At 38.3% G+C, this 25,826-nt stretch overlaps 10 protein-coding genes across 10 annotated transcripts; 4 read left to right on the forward strand and 6 right to left on the reverse strand.

Annotated features, from left to right (window-relative positions):
* Positions 1-591: 591 nt before the first annotated feature.
* On the reverse strand, positions 592-1,331 carry PHYBLDRAFT_143473 (hypothetical protein; the record flags this gene model as incomplete). The annotated part of the gene is made up of 2 exons (XM_018430991.1): positions 592-881; positions 1,028-1,331. The coding sequence occupies 2 exons, from the start codon at positions 1,329-1,331 to the stop codon at positions 592-594; spliced, it is 594 nt and encodes a 197-aa protein (XP_018293247.1).
* Positions 1,332-1,856: 525 nt separating this feature from the next.
* On the reverse strand, positions 1,857-4,155 carry PHYBLDRAFT_26020 (hypothetical protein; the record flags this gene model as incomplete). Its single annotated transcript, XM_018439877.1, has 10 exons — positions 1,857-2,026; positions 2,058-2,199; positions 2,467-2,592; positions 2,711-2,794; positions 2,851-2,926; positions 2,972-3,056; positions 3,149-3,228; positions 3,380-3,534; positions 3,707-3,871; positions 3,988-4,155. Coding segments are annotated over 10 exons (1,251 nt in total), but the record flags the coding sequence as incomplete, so codon positions are not given.
* Positions 4,156-5,802: 1,647 nt separating this feature from the next.
* On the forward strand, positions 5,803-6,875 carry PHYBLDRAFT_158354 (hypothetical protein). The gene is made up of 5 exons (XM_018433771.1): positions 5,803-5,965; positions 6,090-6,196; positions 6,242-6,326; positions 6,412-6,542; positions 6,593-6,875. The coding sequence occupies exons 1-5, from the start codon at positions 5,857-5,859 to the stop codon at positions 6,848-6,850; spliced, it is 690 nt and encodes a 229-aa protein (XP_018293249.1). The 5' UTR covers positions 5,803-5,856; the 3' UTR covers positions 6,851-6,875.
* A 268-nt stretch (positions 6,876-7,143) lies between these two features.
* Positions 7,144-8,501, forward strand: PHYBLDRAFT_132525 (hypothetical protein; the record flags this gene model as incomplete). The annotated part of the gene is made up of 6 exons (XM_018429501.1): positions 7,144-7,280; positions 7,365-7,472; positions 7,539-7,657; positions 7,724-7,942; positions 8,079-8,157; positions 8,216-8,501. The coding sequence occupies 6 exons, from the start codon at positions 7,144-7,146 to the stop codon at positions 8,388-8,390; spliced, it is 837 nt and encodes a 278-aa protein (XP_018293250.1). The 3' UTR covers positions 8,391-8,501.
* Positions 8,502-8,900: 399 nt separating this feature from the next.
* On the forward strand, positions 8,901-10,307 carry PHYBLDRAFT_72024 (hypothetical protein; the record flags this gene model as incomplete). The annotated part of the gene is made up of 2 exons (XM_018442582.1): positions 8,901-10,172; positions 10,272-10,307. The coding sequence occupies 2 exons, from the start codon at positions 8,901-8,903 to the stop codon at positions 10,305-10,307; spliced, it is 1,308 nt and encodes a 435-aa protein (XP_018293251.1).
* A 214-nt stretch (positions 10,308-10,521) lies between these two features.
* PHYBLDRAFT_110897 (hypothetical protein) lies at positions 10,522-11,523 on the reverse strand (the record flags this gene model as incomplete). The annotated part of the gene is made up of 4 exons (XM_018428185.1): positions 10,522-10,817; positions 10,919-11,048; positions 11,143-11,332; positions 11,486-11,523. The coding sequence occupies 4 exons, from the start codon at positions 11,521-11,523 to the stop codon at positions 10,522-10,524; spliced, it is 654 nt and encodes a 217-aa protein (XP_018293252.1).
* Positions 11,524-11,828: 305 nt separating this feature from the next.
* Positions 11,829-13,253, forward strand: PHYBLDRAFT_155017 (hypothetical protein; the record flags this gene model as incomplete). The annotated part of the gene is made up of 6 exons (XM_018433375.1): positions 11,829-11,966; positions 12,098-12,245; positions 12,349-12,560; positions 12,654-12,683; positions 12,819-13,023; positions 13,153-13,253. 6 exons carry the CDS (start codon positions 11,829-11,831, stop codon positions 13,251-13,253), a joined length of 834 nt encoding a protein of 277 aa, XP_018293253.1.
* Positions 13,254-13,297: 44 nt separating this feature from the next.
* Positions 13,298-20,480, reverse strand: PHYBLDRAFT_186324 (hypothetical protein; the record flags this gene model as incomplete). The annotated part of the gene is made up of 19 exons (XM_018439221.1): positions 13,298-13,505; positions 13,602-13,847; positions 13,971-14,238; positions 14,324-14,622; positions 14,709-14,882; positions 15,034-16,338; positions 16,421-16,475; positions 16,539-17,533; positions 17,601-18,162; positions 18,229-18,419; positions 18,489-18,545; positions 18,609-18,699; positions 18,775-18,839; positions 18,910-19,038; positions 19,131-19,341; positions 19,419-19,700; positions 19,782-20,039; positions 20,271-20,392; positions 20,447-20,480. 19 exons carry the CDS (start codon positions 20,478-20,480, stop codon positions 13,393-13,395), a joined length of 5,457 nt encoding a protein of 1,818 aa, XP_018293254.1. The 3' UTR covers positions 13,298-13,392.
* Positions 20,481-20,641: 161 nt separating this feature from the next.
* On the reverse strand, positions 20,642-22,135 carry PHYBLDRAFT_186325 (hypothetical protein). The gene is made up of 4 exons (XM_018439222.1): positions 21,889-22,135; positions 21,582-21,831; positions 21,301-21,510; positions 20,642-21,213 (listed from the first exon to the last, which is right to left on the reverse strand). The coding sequence occupies exons 1-4, from the start codon at positions 22,080-22,082 to the stop codon at positions 20,806-20,808; spliced, it is 1,062 nt and encodes a 353-aa protein (XP_018293255.1). The 5' UTR covers positions 22,083-22,135; the 3' UTR covers positions 20,642-20,805.
* A 615-nt stretch (positions 22,136-22,750) lies between these two features.
* On the reverse strand, positions 22,751-25,605 carry PHYBLDRAFT_177279 (hypothetical protein; the record flags this gene model as incomplete). The annotated part of the gene is made up of 12 exons (XM_018437869.1): positions 22,751-23,217; positions 23,285-23,380; positions 23,496-23,693; positions 23,754-23,844; positions 23,946-24,092; positions 24,208-24,460; positions 24,570-24,669; positions 24,748-24,821; positions 24,895-25,033; positions 25,138-25,171; positions 25,254-25,346; positions 25,410-25,605. 12 exons carry the CDS (start codon positions 25,603-25,605, stop codon positions 22,998-23,000), a joined length of 1,641 nt encoding a protein of 546 aa, XP_018293256.1. The 3' UTR covers positions 22,751-22,997.
* Between the last annotated feature and the right edge of the window lie 221 nt (positions 25,606-25,826).

A 25,826-nucleotide genomic window follows, 5' to 3' on the forward strand; every position in this document is an offset into this window, starting at 1 on the left:
TAGTGTGTACATAATCGAAGGTCAAAACATCTCACACTCAAACATGATTCAGTAAACAAAGTTTAGCTTTCTTTTTTGCTTTTTTCCACTAAAGTTTTCTTCTTATTCATTAAACCCAAAACGCATTAATCAAGAGAGCACTGATTGAAATACTTTACTGTGGATATATCTTGACCTCTTTTTAAAGAAATAAAAGGGAAAACTATGTATGTGTATATGTATGTACATACGCAAGTTTAATCAACTTAACCGAGATTGGCCAATACAAAGATCAAGATCAAGGACCAAGAGAATCTCAATTAACACACCTTCTTTTGTGCTATTCTTTTTTCTGTTTTGGTTTACTGTCGCACTGTTCTTTGATCAAATTATATGGATATGAATAATGTTATTGTTATTACTATTATGCGTGTGTTTATGTTTGTATTTTGTGCCTGTAATAGTGCCTGTACTAGTGCCTGTGCTTGTGCCTGTTTTTGTGTTTGTGTTTGTGTTTGTGTTTGTGATTATGCAATATGTATACGTGTACAGATTCAGTGTATAGTGTGCATGATAGTGTATCTTACGCGCACATTTAGCATTCGGCTGCTTTTATTTCGTTGGCTCTACTCTAGACTTGTCTTTAGGTTCGAGCCAGCCCAAGTTCCAAAAGACATGATAAAGAAAACTGGCCTTGGCATCATCAAGGTGACACAGTGTCTGGACTTGGTTGACCCTGAATGGAAGGCGCTCCTTGTATGATTCAGCAGCAGCCATGATGATATCCTTTTTTGAGCTGAGGTATTGTTTGGGGTTCATGCACAGTGAAGAGACTAGCAAGACCTCACGAGGGTGGAGCTGGCTGTAGTATGGCAAGTGGACAATAGACCGATAACTTGTTCCTTTGAGAATCAATAGGGTTATTTATACTTGTATAAAACGTTCTTATCATCAATCTACCCAAGCAATAAAATAAAATAAAACAAAATATAAAACAGCTTGAAAGTGTATATAAGCTTTTTTTTTAAAAAAAAATAAATATTTTTACCTTTGTAGTCTACACAAACATCACCATTATCCAGTCTTTTTGAAGATGGAACCCAATCTGGATCTTGGATCTGAATGGATTCTTTCTCACAGCCAACGGAGGAATAGGCTGTCTGTCTGAACACATGCGCTGTTTGTGGCACGTTGGGACGGACAGTCGGGTGAGAGAAGAGTGGGGCATGTGGCAGCAACGACGATGAGGACGACGACAGCGGGGGCTTATCTTCATAGACATCCATTCTAAAAGTTGCTTCTGGTCTACGAGACCAATAGGTCTGTTGCTTGGAAGGACCCAGACTGTGCATTTTTTGGGCATACAGACGTATAAAATATGACTTTCTTTTACTGTGCTCTTTGTGAGCTTTATGAGGTACACATATTGCGCGTGTGTGTTGCAGGACAGAGCATTCTCTCTTTTGTTTATTGGACATAATTGTATGCTTTATATAGAGTTACGGCCAATTGTGTACACAGACTAATGCACTGCTGGTATTGTTGGTATTAATTTGATAAGAAAGAAAAGAAAGTGAAAGAAAGACAAATTTTGAATTTGAATTTTATGTAAAATAACTAGCCTCTCACACATCAACACTAAAGATACATTATGTTTTTTTTTAGAAAAAAAAGAGGGGGCAAAAAATTGAAACAATATATGAAATGTAATATATTAGGCTTGTCCTTTATATGAAAGAAATCAGAGTTAATGGTATTGTTCTTTTATCCTTTAAAAACAAACAAGCAAGCAAGCAAGAAAATACACAAAAGGCATGTAATACATGTAGGACATGTAGACACGTAGATACGAAAGACAACCAGATAGATAGATACACTTAGGGCCGGCCCCAGGTACGAACACAACCTCTTCGATCAGACGTGACGACTGTCGACTTTCCGAAATGTAGATCTACACACGGATCTGCATGGATCTTTTGGGAGCACACAGGCTGGAGTACCGAGACTTGAGTCTTTGTCAGGACCGGGTGTACCGTAGGATTTGTCACTAGATGTTCGTCTGGGGACACTTGCCGCACCGCTGTCACAGGTCCGATCGTCGTCACAGGTACGTTGGTGTTCATCACTGCAGTCGTCGCTATGGTAGTCGCAGTCCCAGGCCCTCGTGAAGACCGTCGACGGAACCGTGCAAAAGGGGTTCCGTTGGACAGGGATCCTGCCCTGCCTAGCGAAGGAAGCGAAGTCGTTGTTTTTGGAGGGGGCTCTCTTATATTTATATTTTGTGGCATTGGAGATGATCTGATCATCTTTTCAAACTTTGGTGCACAGCTTGACATGTGTGTTTCCTTTGGACTTTGTGGACCATTCCCACTCGATCCTTTTATCTAGACAATATAGATATATATATATATATATATATATATAGTTGATGAATTGAAACAAAGAAAGAGACAGTATATATAATTAGATATTTGTATAAATTCTAACCTGCTTGGGCCGGTGAAGTGCTCCAAATGAAAAGTCCCATAATAGTAGTCGACAGTCTTCTCCTACACTTCCAAATCTGTAGACTTTATCATCACAACGCCAGGGATCAAAGGCTACAGCCGTAACCTTGAATCGGGGGGTATTTTTTTTTGTTAGTGTCATTTGTATATAGACATTAGTTGGCTATTAACGATTCAGTGTTTCAATTCTATTCTGTTTTTAGTAATTGGGTATTATATTTTACCCATGAGCGATGTCCTTGACAGCGGGCAATGATTCGTTTCTCCACAAATGACCAGATGGTCACCAAGTCGTCTTGACCACCAGTCTGAGAAAATATGGTTAGCACAATAAAAAAAAAAGTGATCAAATTATATATGTTACCAGAATATATTTTCCATCCGGACTCCATGCTACACATTGTAATCGGCCATAATATCCACCAAATACATCTTGTAATCTACGGCACTCGTTAGAATTCAAGTGTATCTTATGATAGCGTTACCTTTCAGTTTTGAATTCAATAATTCTCAAGATACCATCATAGCCAACCGTTGCAACATGCATCCCATTAGGCGAAAAAGCAAATGCTGTAAGATATAACAAGACAAGGTCAGTTACAAGACCACACACACACACATATATATATATATATTTTATTATTATTTTGGTTGTTACAAACCAGTAATGCTCTTGTCGCTGACTCTCCAATGAGAAACCGGATTGTGTCTTGAATTCTTGTGAAACTTTGAAGCATGAAACCTATACAAACCACATGCGATAAATAAATAAGAAACTTGAAATTTGAAATCTGTATAATGAATTTTTCTATTTCTATCATTTCTGGCTCCCCCCTCCCCCCTCTCTCTCTCTCTCTCCTTTCATCTCCTCCTTTAAACATATATATAATTACCCTTGCTCTTCATGATACGATGGGCCCACAAAGTTCTGGTCATCTCGATCCTTGTCCAGCAAGAGAATTGAGCCATCATTAAAGGATGCCATCCATCTATCTTCCGAGCCTGGCACCCATTTAAGCATAGTGACTGAGCTATCATTCATAATTCCCTGCAAGTGCAAGTGCAAGTGCAAGTGCAAGTACATATATATATATATATATATATATTTAATTCAATTGATTTATTTTTATTTTTATTCTTTGGTCTTTGGTCTTTGTGTGAGCAGTAATGGGATAGCAGAAGAAGAAAAGGGGAATTCTATTTTAAAGTAGTAGACTTACTCCCTTGTTGATACGACAATATTTGTTACCTACTGGATCACACCACACAAAGTCTCCTGAAGAGAACCCAATCATGACATCCAACTGGTGGTTCGAGCGTGTCACTGGATTTACATCATGGCACGTCGGATAATCTTTGGAAAAGACGATTCGGGACAAGGGTTTCTAAGACCTGTCAATTTGGATCTATATTTTTCTTTTTCTTTTTCTTTTTCTATCTTTTATGTGTGTGTGTATGCGTGTAATGAACGTGCATCTGCATGTTCATGTGTTTTTGTTACCTTTATCTTGCCATTGGCGTCTTCCCAGATAAAACTTGCGCCGACGTTGTAGAACAGAAACTCGTCATCGATGGCTTTGGTCGTCATGATCTTCGATAGTTGGTCGTGAAGCACAATGCGCGACACAAAGCTAGATTTGGTTTTTGCAAGACTGTGCTTTGGTCGTTTGAGGGACCCGTGGCGTTGGCTATTCCGCCCAAAAAGTGACGAGAATGAGGATGTACTTGAGCTGCCGTAATCTTCTGGAACGCTCTCAAGACTCTGTTGGGTTTGTTTTTGGGGTATGGTCTGCAATGGTTGTTGGACGTGCAGTAGATGAGACTGATTTTGGTGTTGCTGATGATGCTGGTGTTGCTGGGTCTGTTGTTGTAAAGGTGATGCCAGACTAGATAGTGTGTGGAGAACCAGGGGTGGGGGCTGTGTCTGGTTGTCATGACAATATGTTGGTGGTGTGACATGAAGCGAGTCTTCGTCTGATGAATCTCCGTTGGCCTTGTCAGACGAAGAAAGGGTCGGAGCAAGTGTTTCAGACACAGAAGAGACTGTCGAGGGTGTCTTGATCGCATGAACCGCCGACAAAACCTCGTCAGACCGCCTACAGGAAATTGAGACCCGAGAACCAGTGTTATATTGAGGTGCAATAGGCTCTGATATCTCGTGCTGAAGACGATAAGTGCCGTCGGGTGTTACGAACTCGACGCAACGAAAGTCTTTGTTGGTAGGTGGAATTGGTGGCAAAACCTTTGCGACTTGTACCGGTCGAAATGTGGGTGTTGGGAATCCTTGATTACCCATGGTCTAATGGTAGAGTTGAGTCCAAAGTTTGAAATCTTGTATATAAAATAACTGGTTTTGTATAGGTGTATGTGTGTAGGTATGTAGAGAGGTGTATATGTATATATATGTTGTTACCGTTTGAAAATATGCGTCCATACTGTTGACTACAGTTTAACCTACAAAATATAATGAATTGATGATAATGACGGTAACAATAAAAAAAAATGAAAAAAGGAACAATAAGAAAAGGGTAAAAGGTCGAAATAAATATATATATATATAAAGCAAAAAAAAACAAAAAGGGCTTGGCAAGCGAAAAGGGTCCCGGGAGAGGACAGCTTCCGTGACTTTTCCTCCCCCCTCCTCCCCCCATTCCTCCCCCTCATCCCCCCTCCCCCCTAAACCCATTCCATTCAGTTTGTATAACTTTCTCAAGCACCAGTTGAATGGGCTGGTTTTGTTCTTTTTTGCTATTCTTATTATTATTATTGTTCTTCTTCTACTCTACAGAGATTGGCCACGTGCTGCTGGAATTTATGGGAAGCATATCTTTTTTTTTTCTTTTGGGTGGAAGAAGAGGAGTTTTTAACTCGAGAAGATCCCGTAATTTCAGCCGAATTTTTATAAAGACTTTATAATAAAATCGGCTTGAAAATTATCATCAAGATTTAATTTCACCATTAATTAATAAGCTGTACTTGGTTATCATAAATAGCCACCCAGTTTTCATCTATATGTACATATGTACATATGTATGTATGTATGTATGTATGTATCTATATGTATTCATTGGAATTGAAACGTCTATAGCTTTTTCTCTTACATGCATATATAGAAATATAAATAAATATTAAATGAAATATACATAAATAACTTACATACGTAAATACATACATGCCCATAGTAGGACATGTGTGTTGATTATATATAGTATATAGTGTAATATATATAAATACTTATTTATATACATGTATATTTCATTTAATATATATTATAAATAAACCTTTTTAGTCTTCCTCTTATTTTTACTTTTATATACATATATATACATATACATAGTGTCTATATATACATATATATATATACGTTCTAATGACATGTACTCTTAGTTACAAAGGACGCACTCTAGAGTGTACCCTTGAAGAGAAGCCTATTATAAATGATAAAAAATACCTCATTCTATTAGTTCATGGACTATTTGGTAAAGAAATAATAATAAAAATATTGATAACGATAACGATAAGGATAAAAAAAAGCAACAACAACAACGAAGTACATTTATAGAATTATAAAGAATTCACTCATTATCAAAATAAAATTGTCAGGCAACAAGGAAGCACTTTACCTACCAGATCTAGCTAAAGAATTGCCTTATTCAAGCGCGCGAATGAGCCTAGGACAAGACAATGGAAAACCAGCTATAGACATCATTGTAAGTAAGCGTATTTATATTCTTGTTTATTTACACCATTCTCAGGACACAGTCAGTACCTTGTTTTTTATTGCAAATCATTATATAAGCAAAGGTTATGAGATTCATGGAATCATTGGCCATTCTACAGGTACACTTTAGTTACTCAAAAAAAAAATTGAAAGAGAGAGGGAGGAGAGAAACCAAGATAAGTCTTATTGATATGTCATTAATAGGTGGTTTGGCTGCGCTCAAATATGCTACAACATGCGAAAGACCATTAGCCCATGTCATTAACATCAGCACTCCATACTCATTGAATGACATAAATGTTGATCATACACTTGAAGCCTTGTATAACTCCATGGCAAGTAAGGAGTACAAGCTTTATTTTTGCGATACTTATTCCATCAATAGGCAGGATCCTCTGAAAGTCAAGAACGAGAAAAGATACTCGGGTATATTACAGACAAAGAAAAAGAGCAATTCAAATCATGGAGCAATTCACACCGTAAGCAACACACACATACACACAAATATATATATATATATATATGTGTGTGTGTGCATATGAGTATTAGTGAGCTTATAAGCATCAAATGGAAACATCAAACCGACAAAATATTCGCTTTAATATTTATTACACTTTTATTAAAGTTACTCGAATGCCTTTAACTACGTGTGTATTGACATGTCACGGACTCAACGATACAGTAAGCCTTTATAACAAATGATAATAATATTGCATTTAACAATGACAAACTAAAAAAAAAACTAAACTAAACTAAAATCAATAGATCGTTTCACCAACTAATGCTGCTCAATTTGCCAACACAATCAACAATCACGACCTTCAACTGATCCCTAATGCAGACCACAATTACTCAGATCATAAAGACATTCTTATCAAAACAATAATCAACCACATCGAAAAACATCGAATAGATGCCTATGCAAAGGCTATGTCTATGGGACAACATGTAGGTCTCACTATTCCACGTTGGATCGATGTCGAAGGTGTCAAGAATTTCCGCGATATTGGCGGTTGGGCCTTACGTGATGGCAGTGGATACATTCGAGAAAGGATTGTGTTTAGATGTGGGAAGTATGTACTATTAATTCTGGTTGAGCAAAAAAAAGAATTATCTGACAATCTGTCTATTACCCTTTTCTTTTCTTTCGGTTAAAGTCTTGTGGGTATTAAACCCAGTGGGATCAAAACATTGCAACAGTTGAATGTCATTGCTGCATTTGATTTCAGATCAGATCCAGAAGTTGAACGTCAAGGAGTAATGCCGTAAGTAAAAAAAAATCCCTTGGGTTGGAGTTTATGGTGGGCTTGATTTTAATTGTGCAATGATAGTGAAATACCTGGATTAACCCGTGTGCCCTCGGCCATGTTTACTAAGGATGATTATTCACCTGCTGCCTTGTCAGTACGGTGGAAAGGATATTTTGAAGGTCCCACTGGATTCCCAAAAGGTATATATATATTTTTAAAAAAAAGGATGTGGGCAATAACTTGTTAATAAATTTGTTATACTGTAGTATATCGAATAATCCTTGAAAAGGCTGGTCCAAAATATCGATCAATTTTTCTTCATCTTCTTGAACATCACTCCACACAATCTACAAAATCAATCATTGTTCATTGTACGGCTGGAAAGGACCGCACTGGCCTCTTTGTGATGCTGTTGTTTGGATTGTGTGGAGTGGATGAAGAAGTGATTGCAAATGAATACGCACTCACAAATCTGGGCTACTGGGGTGAGTAATTGTGAACGAATCGACAAGAAAACAAGCAAGCAAACAAACAAACAAGCAAACAATATTCGGGGCATTGTGTGTTTATGTTTTATTTGATTGATCAATAATGAATTTTACTATTTATTATTTATTAAAGAACCCGAACATGAACTGGAAGCCAAGGCAAGGTCACTTGGTGCTACTCTTGACAACGTGCGCATGGTGATGTCTGCACCGTACGTAACTAATTCAAAATCAAAACCAAGTTCTTTAATCTAATAAAATTTTCTTTAGATATCTTGCTATGAAGCAGACAATTGAACTGGTCAAGGAAGTATATGGGTCAATTGAGGGCTATATTCGCAAAGAGTGTGGTTTGACAGACGAACAAATCAAGGAAATCCGTAAATTAATGGTAGTTCCCATTCGTTTTGAAGAGCGGCAATTGTTCCGTCCTTTGCCTTACTAGAAGAAGATGGTGATTATGGGGAAGAATACGTATATAAAATAACACTAATAATAATGTTGATATTAACAATAATAATAATAAAAACCCCCCTCTCTTTCTTTCGTTTTCTTTCTTTTTTGTTGGGATCAGAATCGGAGAATAATAATAGTAATAAAAAAAAATGCAGCGTATCCATAGCATCAAAAAAATGCAGTTGTAATAAGATCTTGTTGCATAGGAGACTCCATCTTTGACTGGTTTGACTTGATATAGAAAAAAAAAGAAAAAAAAATAACCAATAAACTTCAATGAAGCCACATTTGTAGAATTGGGAAAGAGGTTAAACAGCTCCCCCCGAGCCTCTTCCTATCCACTTCTTTCTTGTAAGCCCAAAGAATGTGAACAATAGAAACAATAGCAAAGAAACACAAAAAATAATAATAAAAATAATTAAAAAAAAATAATGTTCCGTTCATAGCTATATTTCGTTCGCCTATTTTCTTTCTTTTATTCATCTTTCCAACACTTCAGATGCGTTATAGATACAGCTCCACTGAAGAAACTTCGAGCCCTCACCTTGTCGTCTGCTTGCCAGAGATAGTCAGTCTGATTCTTGGCCATCTACAGCCTTCAGAGCTCAACAAGACCACATACAGTGTTCTCTACCCTTCCTTGTTCGTAAATAAGCTCTGGCACGACTGCGCTTCCAGGGTCCTGTGGCGCGAACTCACTTTTGAAGACAGTCCGACCGAATATGATGCTTTTCTCAAGCTAACCTCTGTCTTGGCCAATAATCCGATCCCCTTGTCTATGTCCCTGTCGGCTGCACCGACATTGATAGTTGCCAATCCGTCACAATGCTTGGTAACAAATATTCCCGGGCAGAACCAGCAACAAGACCAACAGCTGAATACCACCAAACCAGCTCTTTCCAGCCTCTTTAGATCTATGTCCGCATCAGTGCCCAAAAATACCCGGTTACTAAGATCTGAAAGTAGAATCCCCAAACTAAAGCAGCTTGATACAACTACAATAAAATCATCATCTTCAGCAATCGTCTTATCAAAGGAAAGCCACAATATCAACCGAGCGCATCTGGAGCTATATCGTCGCAGTATCAGATCTCTAACATTGCGTAAGATCAAGGATAAGCATATCAATGAACCTCTTCAACAATGGAGTCAAAATACCAGTCAGCTTAGACGACTTGATTTTTATATCTGCGATTATGTTACCAATGATTCTCTTTATCCTTTTATTGCCCACAAACATCTTACCCATTTATCCCTGGCTGGTTGTCACCGTATAACCGATAAAGCTATTTCACAGGCTGCAAAGTATTGTCCCCAATTAGAACATCTTGATCTCCGGGCCTGTGGTCAGGTCTCGGATAGCTCTATTGCCGTAGTAGCCTGGTACTGTCGTGGTCTTAAACATCTCAACGTCGGGCGTGTCAGAGACCGAGAAAAGATCACAATCAAGTCTATCGGTGAAATTGCCAAATACACACAGGTGTCGGTTCTGGGACTGGCAGGCTGTGATATTGCCGACGACTGTATGATAAAGCTGGCTCACCATCGTAAAGGTGGGCTCGAGCGTGTCTCTGTTAACAACTGTCATAGAATTACCAACAAAACTGTCCGTACATATGTACAATATTGCCCCAATTTATCTGTTTTTGAGATGAAGGAGTGCCATTGGGTTGACGACTGGGCTTCTGTAGCTGCCCTTGTCGAGCGCAAGGTGCTTTTGACTCTCTGTGATCAACAAAACCGAGCCTGTACAGATTGGGCCCGTAGAAGGGTACGTCTGTGTTAAATGATCGGATTATTTCTGAACTATTTGCTAATTCATTTCCTCTCCTTCTTCTTATCTCGACTATATATATATATATATATATAGGGCAAAGTGCTAGATGTTAGAGCACCAGCAAAATAAATCCAAATGCTGGACACCGCACGCCTTAAACTACCGACTTCAAATCCAAAAAAAAATTAAAATTAAAATCAATATATATAGTAATAATAAAAATAATAAAAAAGATCGTAAAGTTTAATATGTTTGGTTGTATTTGGTTGGTTGAGTGTGTTGGAACGGGTTGATTGCATTTGGTTGATATCTTTATTGAGGGAGAAAGTACGAAGGATGTTTATTAATCCTTCTTGAGAGGATAGGTCAGAACCTCAACATCCTGTCCCTTGCGAATAACAAAGATCTGAAGGTTGTCACCAGTGTAGATATCACGCTCAGTGGCAGATGTAAAGGCATCCTTAACAATTCCAATAACGGTAGGAAGATCCAATGGTGTTTTATCTGCGTTTTGCTGATTTTTGCGCCCGATTTGGTTATCCAAGAAAGGCTGGATTAATGCCGAAGCGGAACCACTAGCGCGACATGTCTCACGCTCATAAGATCCAATACCATCATAACAGTACACAGCGCCCTTGCCTATCCTTATTATGTCAGAACAATCATTCTACTCTCTCTCTCTCTCTCTCTCTCTCTCTAAAGAAACCCCTGTTGCCTAATTGATATTTCCATTTTTTTACCTTCATCATCTACACCTCCCAAAACGCAGAAACTGTAATAAGGGAAGAAACGCTTCTGGTAGAGAGTAATTGAAAGCATCTGTGCCAATGCAGTACAGGACATGTCCTTGTCATGCGAAAATTTGTACCACTAGTGTTCTCCATGTCTATCAGTTTCCCAGACGTTCTTTTTCTCATATATATTGCACAAATGCATCCTCTACGTTTTCTTAACAAATCTTCACCTTAAGGCGCTGGTCAAGAACTTTCTTTAATGTCAGACCATCAGCATGGAAACCATTCATGGCAATCACCGAGGTTTCTGATAGCTTGTAGGACTTTGGTGAGAATCGTGAATTGATGCTGTAGCCAGTGCTTTGGCGAGTATCAGAAGCTACAACACAAAAGTCTTCGCCAGCAATAGCCAAACTCGTTCTTTATCGTTGACATTTGTAATAATAATAGTTAAAAAAAAAAGAAGAAAGTATTGGCTTGGCTTGTCAGTAATGTTACTTTGAATTTATTTATTGCAGGAAAAAAAATGTATGTTTTAATTTCTTTTCTTTTTTTTTAATATATATATCTTACCCGCCATTATCATCATAAGGCTCAAAACGATGCTCCATAGGGGCGGATGTGCATTCAAGAGGATTTGACACAGAGTACATGTTTTAAAATAAAACGATGAAGTTCAACAATGTGGAAAAGAAGAAAAGGTATAGAAGGTCTTCCTATACTTTTATACAAAGAGAGAGGACACGCATGCGAACGTGTCTGAGCGGATTTGTGAGTGACGTCAATGCTGACTACGCGTCGGCCTCGTCATCCCGCTTTGGTTTTTATAAAGCAATAAGCCCAAAGTGTGAACATCTTTGGCTGTCTTTTTTTTTCTTGTTATCACATACCCCCCTCGAATCAATTAGCAGCAACCATGAACCGATTCGTCAATAAATTTGCATCGTCACCTCTTCAGCTGCCCCGCGAGGTATCGCCTATCAACATGTGCGGTCAATGGGATGCCGCACAACAGATGGCTTTCCCCTCCTTTGACATTCCCGACGTGCACAACGTACGTGTTTTTGCTTGAAAGAACGAGAAAGAAAAGAAATTGGAAAGAGAGGAATATCTCTCTCTCTGGTAGATAATATAGCTTGATTTTGTTGTAAGCTTACATATACCTATGTACCTGTGTATAAATAGCCTGTTGATTTCCTCAGAGGTGTAACAGACGAGTCTTCGCCTGAATACAAGATCAAGATTCAGCACGGCACAACCACCCTTGCTTTCCAATTCAATGGTGGTGTTGTCGTTGCTGTGGATTCAAGAGCTACTATGGGAAACTACATTGGTAGGAAATTACTGCTTATAGATAAATATCGAGGGATCGATTGATTGGGTGTGGAAATTGTGTAAGTTACAAACATGCTAAAAGAAAATGATGTGTGCTATAGCATCACAAACCGTGAAGAAGGTCATTGAGATCAATCCTTATCTTCTCGGTACCTTGGCTGGTGGTGCTGCCGATTGTCAGTACTGGGAGCGTGAGTTGGGCAAGCGCTGTAGATTGTATGAATTGAGAAACAAGGAACGCATCTCGGTTGCCGCTGCTTCAAAGATGCTGGCAAACATGGTCTATGCTTACAAGGGAATGGGTCTTTCTATGGTGTGTTACAGTCAGACTTGAGATGACATAACGATAGAAACCATACAAGAATATTTGGTGCTAACCAACAAACAATTCAATGTAATTATACAGGGTACTATGGTTACTGGATGGGACAACTCTGTAAGTTTAGGGACATGATTGAAAGACATTCTTTTTAGAAAGAGAGAAAAAGAGGAAATACGTGTTTGATTTTTGCCTATTGTGATGGGATATAAGGTTAGCTTGCTAATTAACTTTCCATGTTGTTTTTATCAGGGACCCAATATCTTCTACGTTGATTCCGATGGCACACGTCTCAAGGGTGATATATTCTCGGTTGGTTCTGGATCCACATTTGCCTATGGTGTTCTTGATAGTGGTTATGATTATGACCTTTCAGTATCTGATGCTATTGAGCTTGGTAAGAGATCCATCTATCATGCTACTCATCGTGATGCCATGTCTGGTGGTTCAGTCAACTGTAAGTATTTTAAAGAAGTATAAATAACGGTGTAGTGGGGGAGGACCGAGGTAGTAGGAAGGTTTTTGTTTTGTTTTTGGGATTAAAAAATTGGATATTGGACATTATTCTTACGGGTATGAATTTTAGTGTACCATGTTACCAAGGAAGGCTGGGTCTATCATGGAAACCACGATGTTGGCGAGCTCCACTGGGATTACCAAGATGAAGTTGCAAAAGGAGGACAGTAAAATATCACACTCATACGTAAATAATAATAAAAAGGCAAATAAAAGAGAGAGAGAGAGAAGGATCACTTCATTTATCTCAGCTATGATGTTTATTTTGCGTTGAAATATGTGGGGTCAAAGTAAGAGTGAATAGTGTTGTCTATTGTAATTTATGCATCAGGTCTTGGATACGTTGCTGTATCAGGGCAACTGGCTCCTTTTGGAGATATGCGGTCAACTTTTGTTGCAGATTTGTTTTAAGATCATTTTGAACTAAATACCAAAAAAATTGTATGTCATCATAATTAGTATTTCTTTTGTTTTATATCAATTTCTTATTTTACTGAAAACCTTAAAGCCAATTATTACCTTTATTTGTGGCAATACTGCTTTCTAGTACATCAACAGCTGCTGCTCTGATAGCAGAGTACTTGAGATTTCCCAAGTAAACACAACCAGTGTTTAAAACCATTTGAAGTACAGGAGTTGTGAGATAAGCGGCCCCTGCTTGATCTACGAAAAGTTTAAGGCTCTCGAGAATAGCAATTTGGACATTCCACACATTTCCTTCTAAGCTTTCTGTTAATGTCTTTGCTAAATCTTCGGTCTGAGCAGCTATTTTCACAAAGAAGAAGAAATATATAAGAGATGAAGTTATTAGTATCATTAAAATATGCAAAAAATCTCGTGAGACACAAAATTGTAGGAGTTTTTTTTTGTTTTTTTTTTTGGGTTTACCTTGTGTGGGGAAGACTTGTGGGCGATAAGCTGCAACTATGGCTCTAAAAGCGTTTGCCTTGATGGCTAATAAAAGAGGTTTGGATTCGGTATCTTCATCTTCTTCCATTATTGCGGTTTCATCCATTTGACAAAGGTCTGTCAGGAATCCCTGGACTTGGTCAAGTGCGTCCACCTTTTCTCCGAAAGTATCCAAAAATGTTTTTAATGATAGCAATGCGTTGCGCTGGTACACACGGTTGTTTCGCTTTGCCTCGCGTGCCAAAATCTATAAAAATTAAATTTCGGTTCAATATATATATTGCTTTTTTCTATTATTACTATTGTAACTGTTGATGCGTAAAATGGTATACCTTCACAACACCCGCCAAATTAGGCTCTTGTGTCTCAAAATATTCCGGGGTAGATATGCACAATTGTACAAATGCTTCAAGGACATTCTCTTTACCAGCCCAAGATCTGGTGGCCAAGGTTGATACCATGATGGGCATAAGCTTTGAAGCATGTTTAGATACACCGTTTCCACCGGATTTGCAAAGGTCTGCAATGGTGAGAGCAGAAGTTTGCTTGACCTTCCAAGAAGAAGAAGACAAGAACGGCTGAACAAAGGTAATGATTTCATCAGTGTACAAGGTCACCATACTACGGGTACCTAATTATTATCCAAAAAAAATTAATAATTAATAACAATATTATCAGGAAGACAGGCAGACTCCCTACAAGTTATAATATATTTACCAGATGTAAGATTCTCCCAGGCGTCCTTCCATAGTGCTTTGAGGTTCTTGTCAGGGTCGTGTTCTCCGTAGTAGATTAGAGGTACAATCTCAGTAGCTACGGCGTTCATGCGATCTGTAGCAAAGCGGGTCATCTCCACAATGGTCACCGCACTGGCAGCATGAGCATTCTCATCTAATAATTAGCAGCAAAATAAAGTTAGCAATTTGAACATGGTTCAAACTAACTTTAACTCTATTTTATATATACTTGCCTTCGTCTTCAAGATAAAGTTTTTTCAAGTGTTTGATAAGCGACACAAGCTTATCGAAGCTTGCCAATTGACACACATATCCGGTTGCAGTGGCGAACGACTTGCGAACGGCTGGATTCTTGGTACGAATAGCACCGCTTAAAGCCTTGAGAAAGGTGTCTGCAAAAGGCTGAAATACTGCCCTACGGTTCATACATAAAGTTACAATAAAACGAGCACAGCCAGCCTTTGTGGGGAGTCCGGTGCCCTTTTTGATGATATGAATAATTCGAGGAGACAAGGCTTCCATCACCTCTTCATCGATTTGACCCACGCAATGTTCAATTCCTTCCATCATAGGTGAATTCTTTGCACCGCTAAGACGAGCATTGTCAAGCTGTTCCTGAGAGATATTGTACTTTTCGGTGTGGAAACTCAGGTAATTGAGCGTCTGCGGCTCGAGGGAAGATAGTGACTGCAAGAGGGTATCAATGATTTCTGGAATATATCCCTTGAGCAAGGCGGCACCAGTCTTACAAAGCTTCAAAACTGCGTCCAAGCTAAACTTTTGGACATCTTCGGCGTCTGAGACAATGCCTTTTTCAAGTAAGAATGGCATCACAATTTCAACGACCTTGGCACCATCAGACACAGACACTACATTAGGGTCGCAGTAATGCACCGTGAGACGAGTCAATGATTTGCAGGTTTGAGTGGCTGCCTGACGTACAGAGCCCTTGATATCGTCTAAGGCACGGAATGACATACGCCAAAGAGGTTCTAAGTAAGGCTGGATCTGAGCCAACTGCCTGCCTTGAACGATATCGGTCACAGCTGCGCATGATGCTTCTCGTACACGCCATTGTCTATTTCCAAGACCTTCCAACAGGTCATCCATAATTTCATTAAAGTGAACATCAACTGTCTTTTGGTTGTCTTTAACCAAGGAGTTCCAAATGGCCTTCATACTCTGGTTGACTCCAGGGTTGGGATCAAATTGATAACGGTACAGCTTGGGAATTAAACGAGCAAGATAAGGTTCCATTTCTTTCTCAGCCATAGCGATCAGATTTTGGAAACCAAAAGCAGCTCCACGGCGTGAAGTCCACATAGCGTTGTGGTTGGCAAGATTCATGAACTTATAGATCAGATCTGGTTGGTTTAACTCCGATGCAAGTGAACAAAGTTCCTTGTAGGTGGTGATTGAGCTACCCTCTGGAGTTGTTCCAAGTGCGCCTTCTTCGAACAAGACAGTGTTATCTGTGACGGATTGTGCTTGGATTGTACGTCCTTCGGTAAATGTACCCACAAGAGAGTAAAGCATGTCTTCTTTGATTTTTGCATCACCATACTCGTACACAAGGCCTAATCCCTTGGATGCAACTTCTTGAGTAAAGTCTATTATATGAAACACAAAACAATTATTAGATATAGTGTTTCTTTTTCTTTCTTTCTGTGTATAAATTAAATTATACTTTACCATCTCGATCAGACAAAAGTCTAGAGAAAGAAGCGTGTATAATACCAAGGTTTTTCTAACAGTCAAGAAACAAGAATTGATATGATAGTAACGTAATATATAGCATATAGAAATATACCTGTACAAAAGCTTGGTCTTTACCAAACTTAAGAATCGAAAGAAGCCAGATACATGCGGCCTTTCTATACCAAGCACGATCGCTGGCAACATATGAACGCACCATCTTCTCTATAATTTCCTGGAATGATTCGATCTTGCTGGCCTTGGCAAGTGTAGGTGAATCTAAAGCTGGTATCTCACTAATATCTTTGTATTTGTGCATTGCTTGGGATTCCCATCCAAAGGCGAGAACGCTAAAGGCTTCACCTCCTGTAAAGAAGAGCTCGACTTGCTTGGTTTCTGCACTGGAGAAGAGAGCATCGACAATGGTGGGGATGAAGGAGCTATCCTTAGACATCGGAATACTTAAATGTCCAAGAGCCAAAAGCGCCTTTTCTTGAACCTTGGCGTCTTTGCATGATTTTGCCAGACTCAAAAGTCTCTCGATAATTTCCTGTGTAGAAATTCTTGGATCTATTTCCATGGTTGTAGTATCAGATTTTTCTGTAGCTGGCACAGTTTTGGTGTCTTCAAGAGGTAACACGCGGGTTCTACCGATTTCGGAAAGAGCATGACATGCTGCGCTAGCGAGAAGGAAGAATGAAACATTGGGTGGACCTTGGAGATTGTTTCCAATGTTCTGAACACATCGCTGAACAATTTCCTTGGAAAGCTCCCGGTTGCGATAGTTGCAACGACCAAGAAGGTAACCAATAGCCAACAAAGAACCGTGCTTCTGGTCAACAAGGTTGCTTGCATGATGTTTTGTTTCGGGCCGTTCGAGTATCTCGCAAAATTCAATCAACATTGCCTCTACTTCCGATTGAGAAATTCCTGGATCACTGGCGATTACACCGAATATATGGGACATGAGAGTACGAGCCTCTAGTTTTTCGGAAGTTGCAAAGGATTTAAAGAAATTGAGGCGAGATTTGAATATGGTTGATATAGATGAAGGACCCAGGGAAATTATTTCCAAAAGACATTTTGCTGCTGTATCTAAAAGGATTGAATCTGCATATATATAAGTGTTAGTTATTAACCAAATACTCTCTTTTTTCAATTTTATTTAAATATTTACCTTTCAAGTTTTGATCCAATACATTTTCAACAAACACCAACCACTGTTCAATAGTTTCCTTTCCTTCCATTTCTCCACCGAGCCACCAGGTATTAATAAGAGACTTAAAATTCTCCATAGTTACTGGGTCTTCGGACATACTGCTTTCAACTTTGTCTTCCACATACTGGTCAATTAAGATTGTGGTAGGGTTGGCTTCCAGAATTAAGACCATCCGTAAAAATCTCAGCATCTCGCTATAAACTTCAACTGGATACCCTTTGATACACGGAGTCTTGGATGCATGGCTATACTCGGGTGGAGGACGGTGATTCGCCATATATTTTACAAGATCCACAAATTTAGGCAAGGCAGAAATAGGTACGATATCTTGAGCTGTGTGCAAGAATCCAGTAGAGCTTCTTACAAAAGGATGCAACCCACGGGTAGATTCTTCCTTAACCTCAAGTTTTGCAACGCTCGAAGAGCTTCCTAGCAAGCAAATGTAACGAGCAAAAACAGACGAGAATGGATAAATTCCATTAGCGTACTTGAGAGCCATGTATCGAGTGTTGGCATTGGTCTATTGAGCAAATAAAATATGTTTAGTTTTATTTATAGATTTTACATATAAGTTGATATGTTTTACTTTTTCAACAGCATCGAGAAGGATGTCTTGGAGTGGTATATAGATAGGAGAATCCTCAGGGATGTCGACATAAATCTCGATCATTGATGATAAAGCGTCTTGGACATAGACGCGGACATTCGGATGTTCGAGTTCAAGATTGTCAAAGAATTTTGATAACATGTGCGTGTCGCTCAATCCCACTTTTGGAACTATAAAAAAAAAGATAGTCTAAACTTACCTAGCAAAAAAGAACCATGTAGCTTATTTTTGGTATTTACCTTTCTTTGCAATCAACCCACAGGCAACATAAGCATATCCCTTGATTCCTTCGGCGTCTATAATTAATTATAGATAGATTTAAGAATGTGCCTGTTATATCTTAACTTATGTACTCTTACCGTGACCTGAAAGTGGTTCATCTTGATCAATATACTTTAAAAGACCTGATATCAGAATAGGTGCAATGGGACCGAGTTTTGCAGAATCAGCCTGTACATGGAAATAAGCAATTAGGGGTAGAATTATATAGATTTAAAGAAAAATCTTGTATTTTATTATATGTACCATTCGTGCTGTCCATTGGAGAAAAGACATTGCAGCACGGCGCAGCTTAAGACTCGATTTCTCACCTAGCCAATATAAGAAAACAATTAACTGTGTTTTCCCACAACCTAATAGATATTTAAATTTTACTCTTACCATAGATACCATCAAAAACTACTTGTATCATTGATGGAACTAAATTAGTAGCCACAATTGATTTGCTCAAATAGTGAATGATTCTGATTTTAATTGACGTTGATACTGGTGCTCTCGCATCCTTGGCCCCTATTATATATAAAAACACACGCACACAAAATTAAGCATTTAAACTAATATGTTCAGCATTTAAATCCAGTGTTTGGATCTAATTAACCTACCGGGTGCTGAAGGCTTCGTTCCCAAATAAAGAGTGTACAGACTCTGAACAAAGACAGGGTCCTCAAGGTTCACATTACTTGCCCATCTTCTCAATCCGTCCTCACAAGCAGATACAACCTGATGGTTCGAATCACATACACCAGCTAGCAACAGTCGCAATCGCTCGCTATCCGTGAAGATCGGCGTTAATAAGAAATGGAATATCCCGAGCTACAAATATATCAGTCCCTGGCTTTTTAGTATTTCGTCTTATCCTAAATCAACTTTTATCTCTACTATTATCTTACTCGTGCTTCAATGAGTTTCGAAGAAGTCCATTCGGCTTTGCCTTTGTTAGTGATGGCTTCTAAGGCCAGAGGACTGAGACCTGGATATGTTGGCTCGGCAGAAATTTCTGAGCTATCTCCGTCGGCCGAGGTTTGACCTCTGGCTGATGAGGGCTGATAAAGTAAGATGTCCAAAAAGAACTCCAGGATAACTGATACATCCTTTGGGTTCTCATCGAATTTGAATATATCGTTGCGTGCTGTTACTTGATTTCCGTCTCCTAATTTCCAATGGCGCAATATCTGGTACCCCATATTATTGTTATTTCATTCTTGAGATTAGAACTTGCAAATCGTTGTAATTCTCTAGTCAGAAATTCTTACAGGTAACACCATGTGTAATAAGGTGAGTTGTTGGGTTACAGGCCGTCGGGAAATTCCCATTAAAAGATTAGGAAGATGCTTGGCTGTGTCCTCGGGACTCATTCTCTGGACGGCCATTTCGAGATAGATGACGGTAAAATTCTTGACAAATGTCGAGACAGATTTATCCACAAATTGGGCTAGCAAGGCATCAAATGGAAGTGGAATGCTTTGGTTGGATTTGACTCGCTTATTAATATGCGACAGGATTTCCATAACCTTGATTTTTGTTTTGTTTTAAAGTTTGTATTATTATTATTGTCCTTACTCTTATCATTATCATTATTTGTGATCAATTATTACTTCTCCTTGTAGCTCTTATAATTTTAACCAATGCAAACTTCTTTAAAGTTATCCTTCTTTGTTTATTTATTTTTATTTTTCAAAAAAAAAGAGAAAAAAGAAAATTACAAAGGTACAAAAAAGGTGAATTTGTGTATATTATTATACCTTTCTACGTGCTCGATCGTCAGTGCTCATGAGCTTAAGGAGAAGAGGTGGAAGAAAGATGCGAATTGTGGTTTCCAATTTTGCATCCGTATTGCATAATGCGAGCTTTAACTCGACATTCTCTATTTATATGGTTAGTCGGTTTTGGTCTGTCTTGATCACTGTCGTCTAATTACCAAGTAGCTGTAGTTCACTTGTTGACGTTGTCATCTACTGAATCAAAAGGAACTGTATAAAAGAAGAAGGGGAAATGGCGGGGAGTGAACCAATATAGGCAGTCCAATGGTACGCGTAATGCAAGCAAAAAGCGAACAACCTAGAACTCTCTACACCACGTGAGAACATAAGCTATTTTGCGAATTACGTTTCTTAGCAACAGATATCAATATATATATATATTAATTTATTTTAATATAATGAGTGGTATTAGATTATGAGTATACATTTATATATATAAATAGTCTATGGATGTGCAAAATTTGTAGGATTATGGCTACAAAAAAAAACAAAAAACAAAAACAAATTATATAAAGTATCAAGGTAAGCCATTGACTCTTGATTCAGGAGAAGACTGTGGAGGAGTGTAGCTTTTGTCATCATCATTACGATTGCTGATATAGGTATTGGTAAAGTTTTGTTGAGTTCTGGATCGAGTTTCGTTGCTCGTATTTTCCAATTCGATGCCATGAATAGAATAGTATGAGTTTGTTACATGGGCTGGAGGGACCGACTGGGGTTCATTGGATCCACTGGGTATATAGCTTTTGGCACGACTGAAAAAAGATGACCCTCTTTCCTCACTACTGTGTTTATTGGAGATTTCCGTGTATTTTTTCTGTAAAACACGAATTGATCTGGTCACATCTGTGTCAAATCCGATCAGAAGAACGAATAGGAAATTTGTAGCTGTCCAGATGAATATTATGAGATCGGTGTCAATTTGCTTTTTTTTCAAAAAAGAATGATGATGATATGAAAAACTTCAAATTAGCGACTCTGATTGTGAGTACAATTGATTATGTTAGCTTACAGAGAGAATGAATATGGCGGATATGAGGTTGGCGACTGTCAATAGAAAAGTGCGACCCACATTGTGATAAAGAACGGCAAAATAAATGCTAGAGCTTGCAGGAGTGTGTAATGAATGAATGCGTCGAATGTGTGTGATTAAGATGAAGGATATCATGAGTGTGGCATACAAATCAATTGCTGTGTCAAGAAAGGTATACAATGCTCCCCACTACAGTAAATTCAATTCAATTCAATTCATTCATTTATTGATTTACATATATATAATAGTGTTTAACTTACAGTAAACTCGTCGGCGTAAATACAGACGTTGTTGTCTCTTGTACTAATATGAACATGGGCAGAATCTGCAATACCAATGGCTACCCGGAATAAGAATACCAATATGGCAAAGTATTTGGTCCACTTCTTCCAATGCTCCGGAGAAATGGTCTGAACTCTGCTAAGCAAGACGACTGCCCCTGCTACCATTGAAGTGTGATATAAAACATCGGCAATTCGGCCTATTACATCACATTTAAGGTTTTGAATACTAATGGTGCAAGAATAAGCAATGATTATACGGGATCTTAATGATTAGACAGCTAACCCTGACTTCATGGCAAGAAATAGACATGTCTTTACGAGCATAGTTATTCCCAGTATAAATTTGCATATTCTGATATGAAGTTTATTGTTCTTGTTATGCGTTAGGCTGGATAGAATCAATTCTGAGCAAATGAGGAGATTGGCGCCTTGTATGACGGTGGTCGCAATCTGATAATTGTTCAAAAGCACAGGCATTGCTTTCTCGTCAATTGCTTATGTTGGTTATCCTCTCTTATAGCTTATAATTCAAAAAATAAATAAATGAATAAATGAAAAGAAGAGTTCTAAGGCGGGCTTAGCGGCAATAATATCGTTTTATTTTTAATTGATTTTTTCTATTATATATCTATGTATATTTTTCTTTTAATTTTAATATTTTTTTTTACAATCGCTCTTGTAAAGATTTGTAGTCGTTTTTGCTTCATGCAATGTTTGTTATCAAAGAGAGTATGAATATCTCCGTTTCAAAAAAAAAATTCATAAAAATTTGAATAAAAAAAAAACACTGTAAACTTATAGCACTTTATTGACTTGAGAGATTTGGTTTCAGAGGCAGGTCTCAAGACAATTACTACTGTGAACTTTCTTCCGGTTGAGATTTCCATTGGTCACTACCCTATTAGCTGTGATTTCAAGGTACAAAAGTTTTCTTTATCCGTGCCCAGGATTGGGAAGCTCATTTCCAATCAAACAAATAATCAAACATCAAATTAATACGGCACTAATGAAAACTGGATTTGTGTTACTACTTTTTTTTTTAGAAATTGATTATTCATCTGCTATCAAAGCGGGTTGTTTGATCCTATTTTTACTACAATTACTATTATTTTTGTATCTATCTATAATCAAATAATGGGCGTGCGCATTGGGTAAATATGGCTTTGTAGACCAATTGTCCCTTTCGTTTGCTATTTAATTAACCAACAGATTATTATTACTATTATTATTTTGGTTATTCCAATTTTATCAGGTCTGTATTTGTACGCACTTGCTGTCAATTTGTGTACTTCCTTGAGAACAATGATAACCGTGCTAAAAAGGGAATTCTTGTGACATTTATATTTATATGTATAGATATAGATACATTATACTTTACTTGAATGGTATGCTTTACATACGACTGATACCATAGATGTTTCCTCCTTCCACTTTTATATTATACACAACCTCCAGGCAGAACCCAATTACCATCCTAGTGTCTCTGGGATCAATAATTCCATCGTCCAGTAGCCGAGATGATGTATAATAAACATCGGACTCTGCTTCTACAGACATCTGAAACATTGCTTTCCTTTGACTGGCAAGTTCTTCGTCTATTTCGATTCCCGCGCTATCAAAAAGATAAAGAAAACCGGCGTAAGTTCATTCAGTTACTTGTCCTCGCCATCATTTTTTACCGTTTAGCACCCTGGCGCATCACTAGATCCATAACACCAGTCAATTGCTCGGGTCCCATAACAGAACACCTTGAGTTTGGCCATGAAAATAAGAACCTTTTTGTTTTTCATCATAAAATGTATATGTAGATGTGTATATATATAAAAATAAATAAATAAAAAAGTATAGATATATGAGTCACTCTGTTGTACAATAATACTCTATCCTGACCTGGGCTCGTAAGCTCGTCCACTCATTGCATAGTTTCCAGCACCGTAACTGGCACCCATCATGATCGTGATCGCCGGAACTTTTGAGTTGGACACAGCGTTAATAAACCGAGATCCGGCCTTGACAATCCCTTCTTCCTCGTAACGCTTTCCGACCATAAAGCCTGTGATGTTTTGAAAATACAGCACTGGCGTATTTCTTGTCGATAATATGTTTAAACTTCTAGCGGCGAATTCAAAACATTCAAGTGTCACTTACTTGATATTACAAAGCTGAATAAATTGAGTCGCCTTATTGGCCTCCTGAGTAAAGATAACGTTGTTGTTTGCTAGAATACCGACCGGGATGCCTACGACGGAAGAAACAAAAAAAAACCAAAAAAAAGTTACACTACATGTTAGTATGTAATCTCATTTCACAATCCACTATATATTATACACTATAGATCACCTTGAATAAATCCCCAGCCGCAAACTAGATTTACTCCATAATTGGGTTTGAAGACTGTGAACCGGGAACCATCTACAATACGAATAATTACCTCGGTTGCATCATATGGGATCCGGATATTAGAAGACACGATGCCCAGGATTTCGTCTTAGTATAATGAAAAGAAAAGAAGAAAAATAATAAGACGAAAACGGCGATTGATATAAGGCGTCTGTAGAATATCAACAATAACAGTGATAATAAAAAGAAGGGCTGTGCTCACTAGGATCATAGAATGGTTCTTCATACTGTCCTAGAAGGTGACGTTCAGGTAATTTTCCTTGGCGTTCCCAGTTTATATTCGAAATCCATTCTCGTGCCTTGCGTATGCCATCGTGTTCATCAATAGCAAGCTGGTCACTTACACCCGAAATTCTGGAATGCATGTCTGCACCACCAAGACTTTCTGCATCTGCAATCTCTCCAGTAGCCATTTGTACCAACGGTGGCCCGCCCAAAAAAACTTGAGCTTGTTTCTGGAGAAAAAAAATCTTGTCAGATATTGGATCACATAACAGATCACATGACGGGCCGATCAATTGATCAATTGATCAATTAATCGATTTTTTTTAGAAGACAGTTTACTTTGATCATAATCACATAGTCGCTCAATCCGGGTGTGTAAGCCCCACCGGCTGTGGAACTTCCAAATACCACGCAACACGATGGAATCCCAAGTTTAGACCTGTGATTAGTAAAAAGAAAAGAAGCGTAAAAGGAAAGTTGTAGATTATTATTATTTTGGTTTGCAGTTGAGTCTTACGCAAGTGCCTGATTACGAAACCCACCGCCACCCCTGTGAAAAACTTTAAATTGCTGCTGAAGGTTTGCCCCTGCCTATATGGAATTTTGTAATATTTAATTGAATAAAAAATATATTAAACAAAACAGATGCTTTATTGAAACATACACTCTGTGTCAGGACGATTACTGGCAATCGGTTCTCTCTGGCAATCTGTTGAAACCGACCGACTTTTAAAACTGTTGTCTCATTCATTGCACCTCCTGCCATGGTAGGCACATTGGCATTTATGGCACACAAGACACCACTAACCAATATATATATATATATATATATATTAAAAAAAAAGGTATAAGAAAAATACCCACACACGATGAATATATGTGTGTATATATAGCCATCCTGTATTACCTAACGAGCCCAATACCAGAAACAACAGATCCACCTGTATTATGTGAATATAAAAACATGCTTTTAAACACACGCACACGCACACACACACACAAATCTCAAGAGGCTAACCCTACCTAGAGTGCAGTGCTCTTGCTCGTACCCAGCTAAAGGACATATTTCGAGAAAAGGAGAATCTTCATCTAACAATAGTTCGATCCGCTCACGGGCTAAGAATGCTGTGTTAGAGAAATGTTGTACAGATCGTGAGACACCAAAAAAAAATCTTGTACCTGAGAGTTGACCGCGTTTTTTGTGGAGAGCAATGCTTTTTTCTTTGCCTTCACTTGTGGCTTCCTTTAGGCGCTCTTTAAGTTGGTCCAAAAGTTTTGTCCATTCTTCTATGTTGGATTTGTATTCGGGACTGGCTTTGTTGATGACTGTGGGGTGCCTTGGGACAAGATGGTCTTTTATACTTGAAATAGACATCGTGGGGAATACGTTTAAAGAAAGAAAGGGAAGAAAAGAAAGCCAAGAAAGGGGTGTGAGAAATTGAGGTCTCAATGCTTTATACTCAAAATGTTCACATGAAAGAAAGAAATATATGCACATATATTTATAGTTATACCAGTTGCGTCTTTTCACCATTTGAGCATGATTTAAATTATAAAATTCCCTATATATTGCTGTTACTTGCAGCCCTTATTTTG

Source organism: Phycomyces blakesleeanus, assembly GCF_001638985.1.
Source record: "Phycomyces blakesleeanus NRRL 1555(-) unplaced genomic scaffold PHYBLscaffold_7, whole genome shotgun sequence".
Taxonomy (NCBI): Eukaryota; Fungi; Mucoromycota; class Mucoromycetes; order Mucorales; family Phycomycetaceae; genus Phycomyces; species Phycomyces blakesleeanus.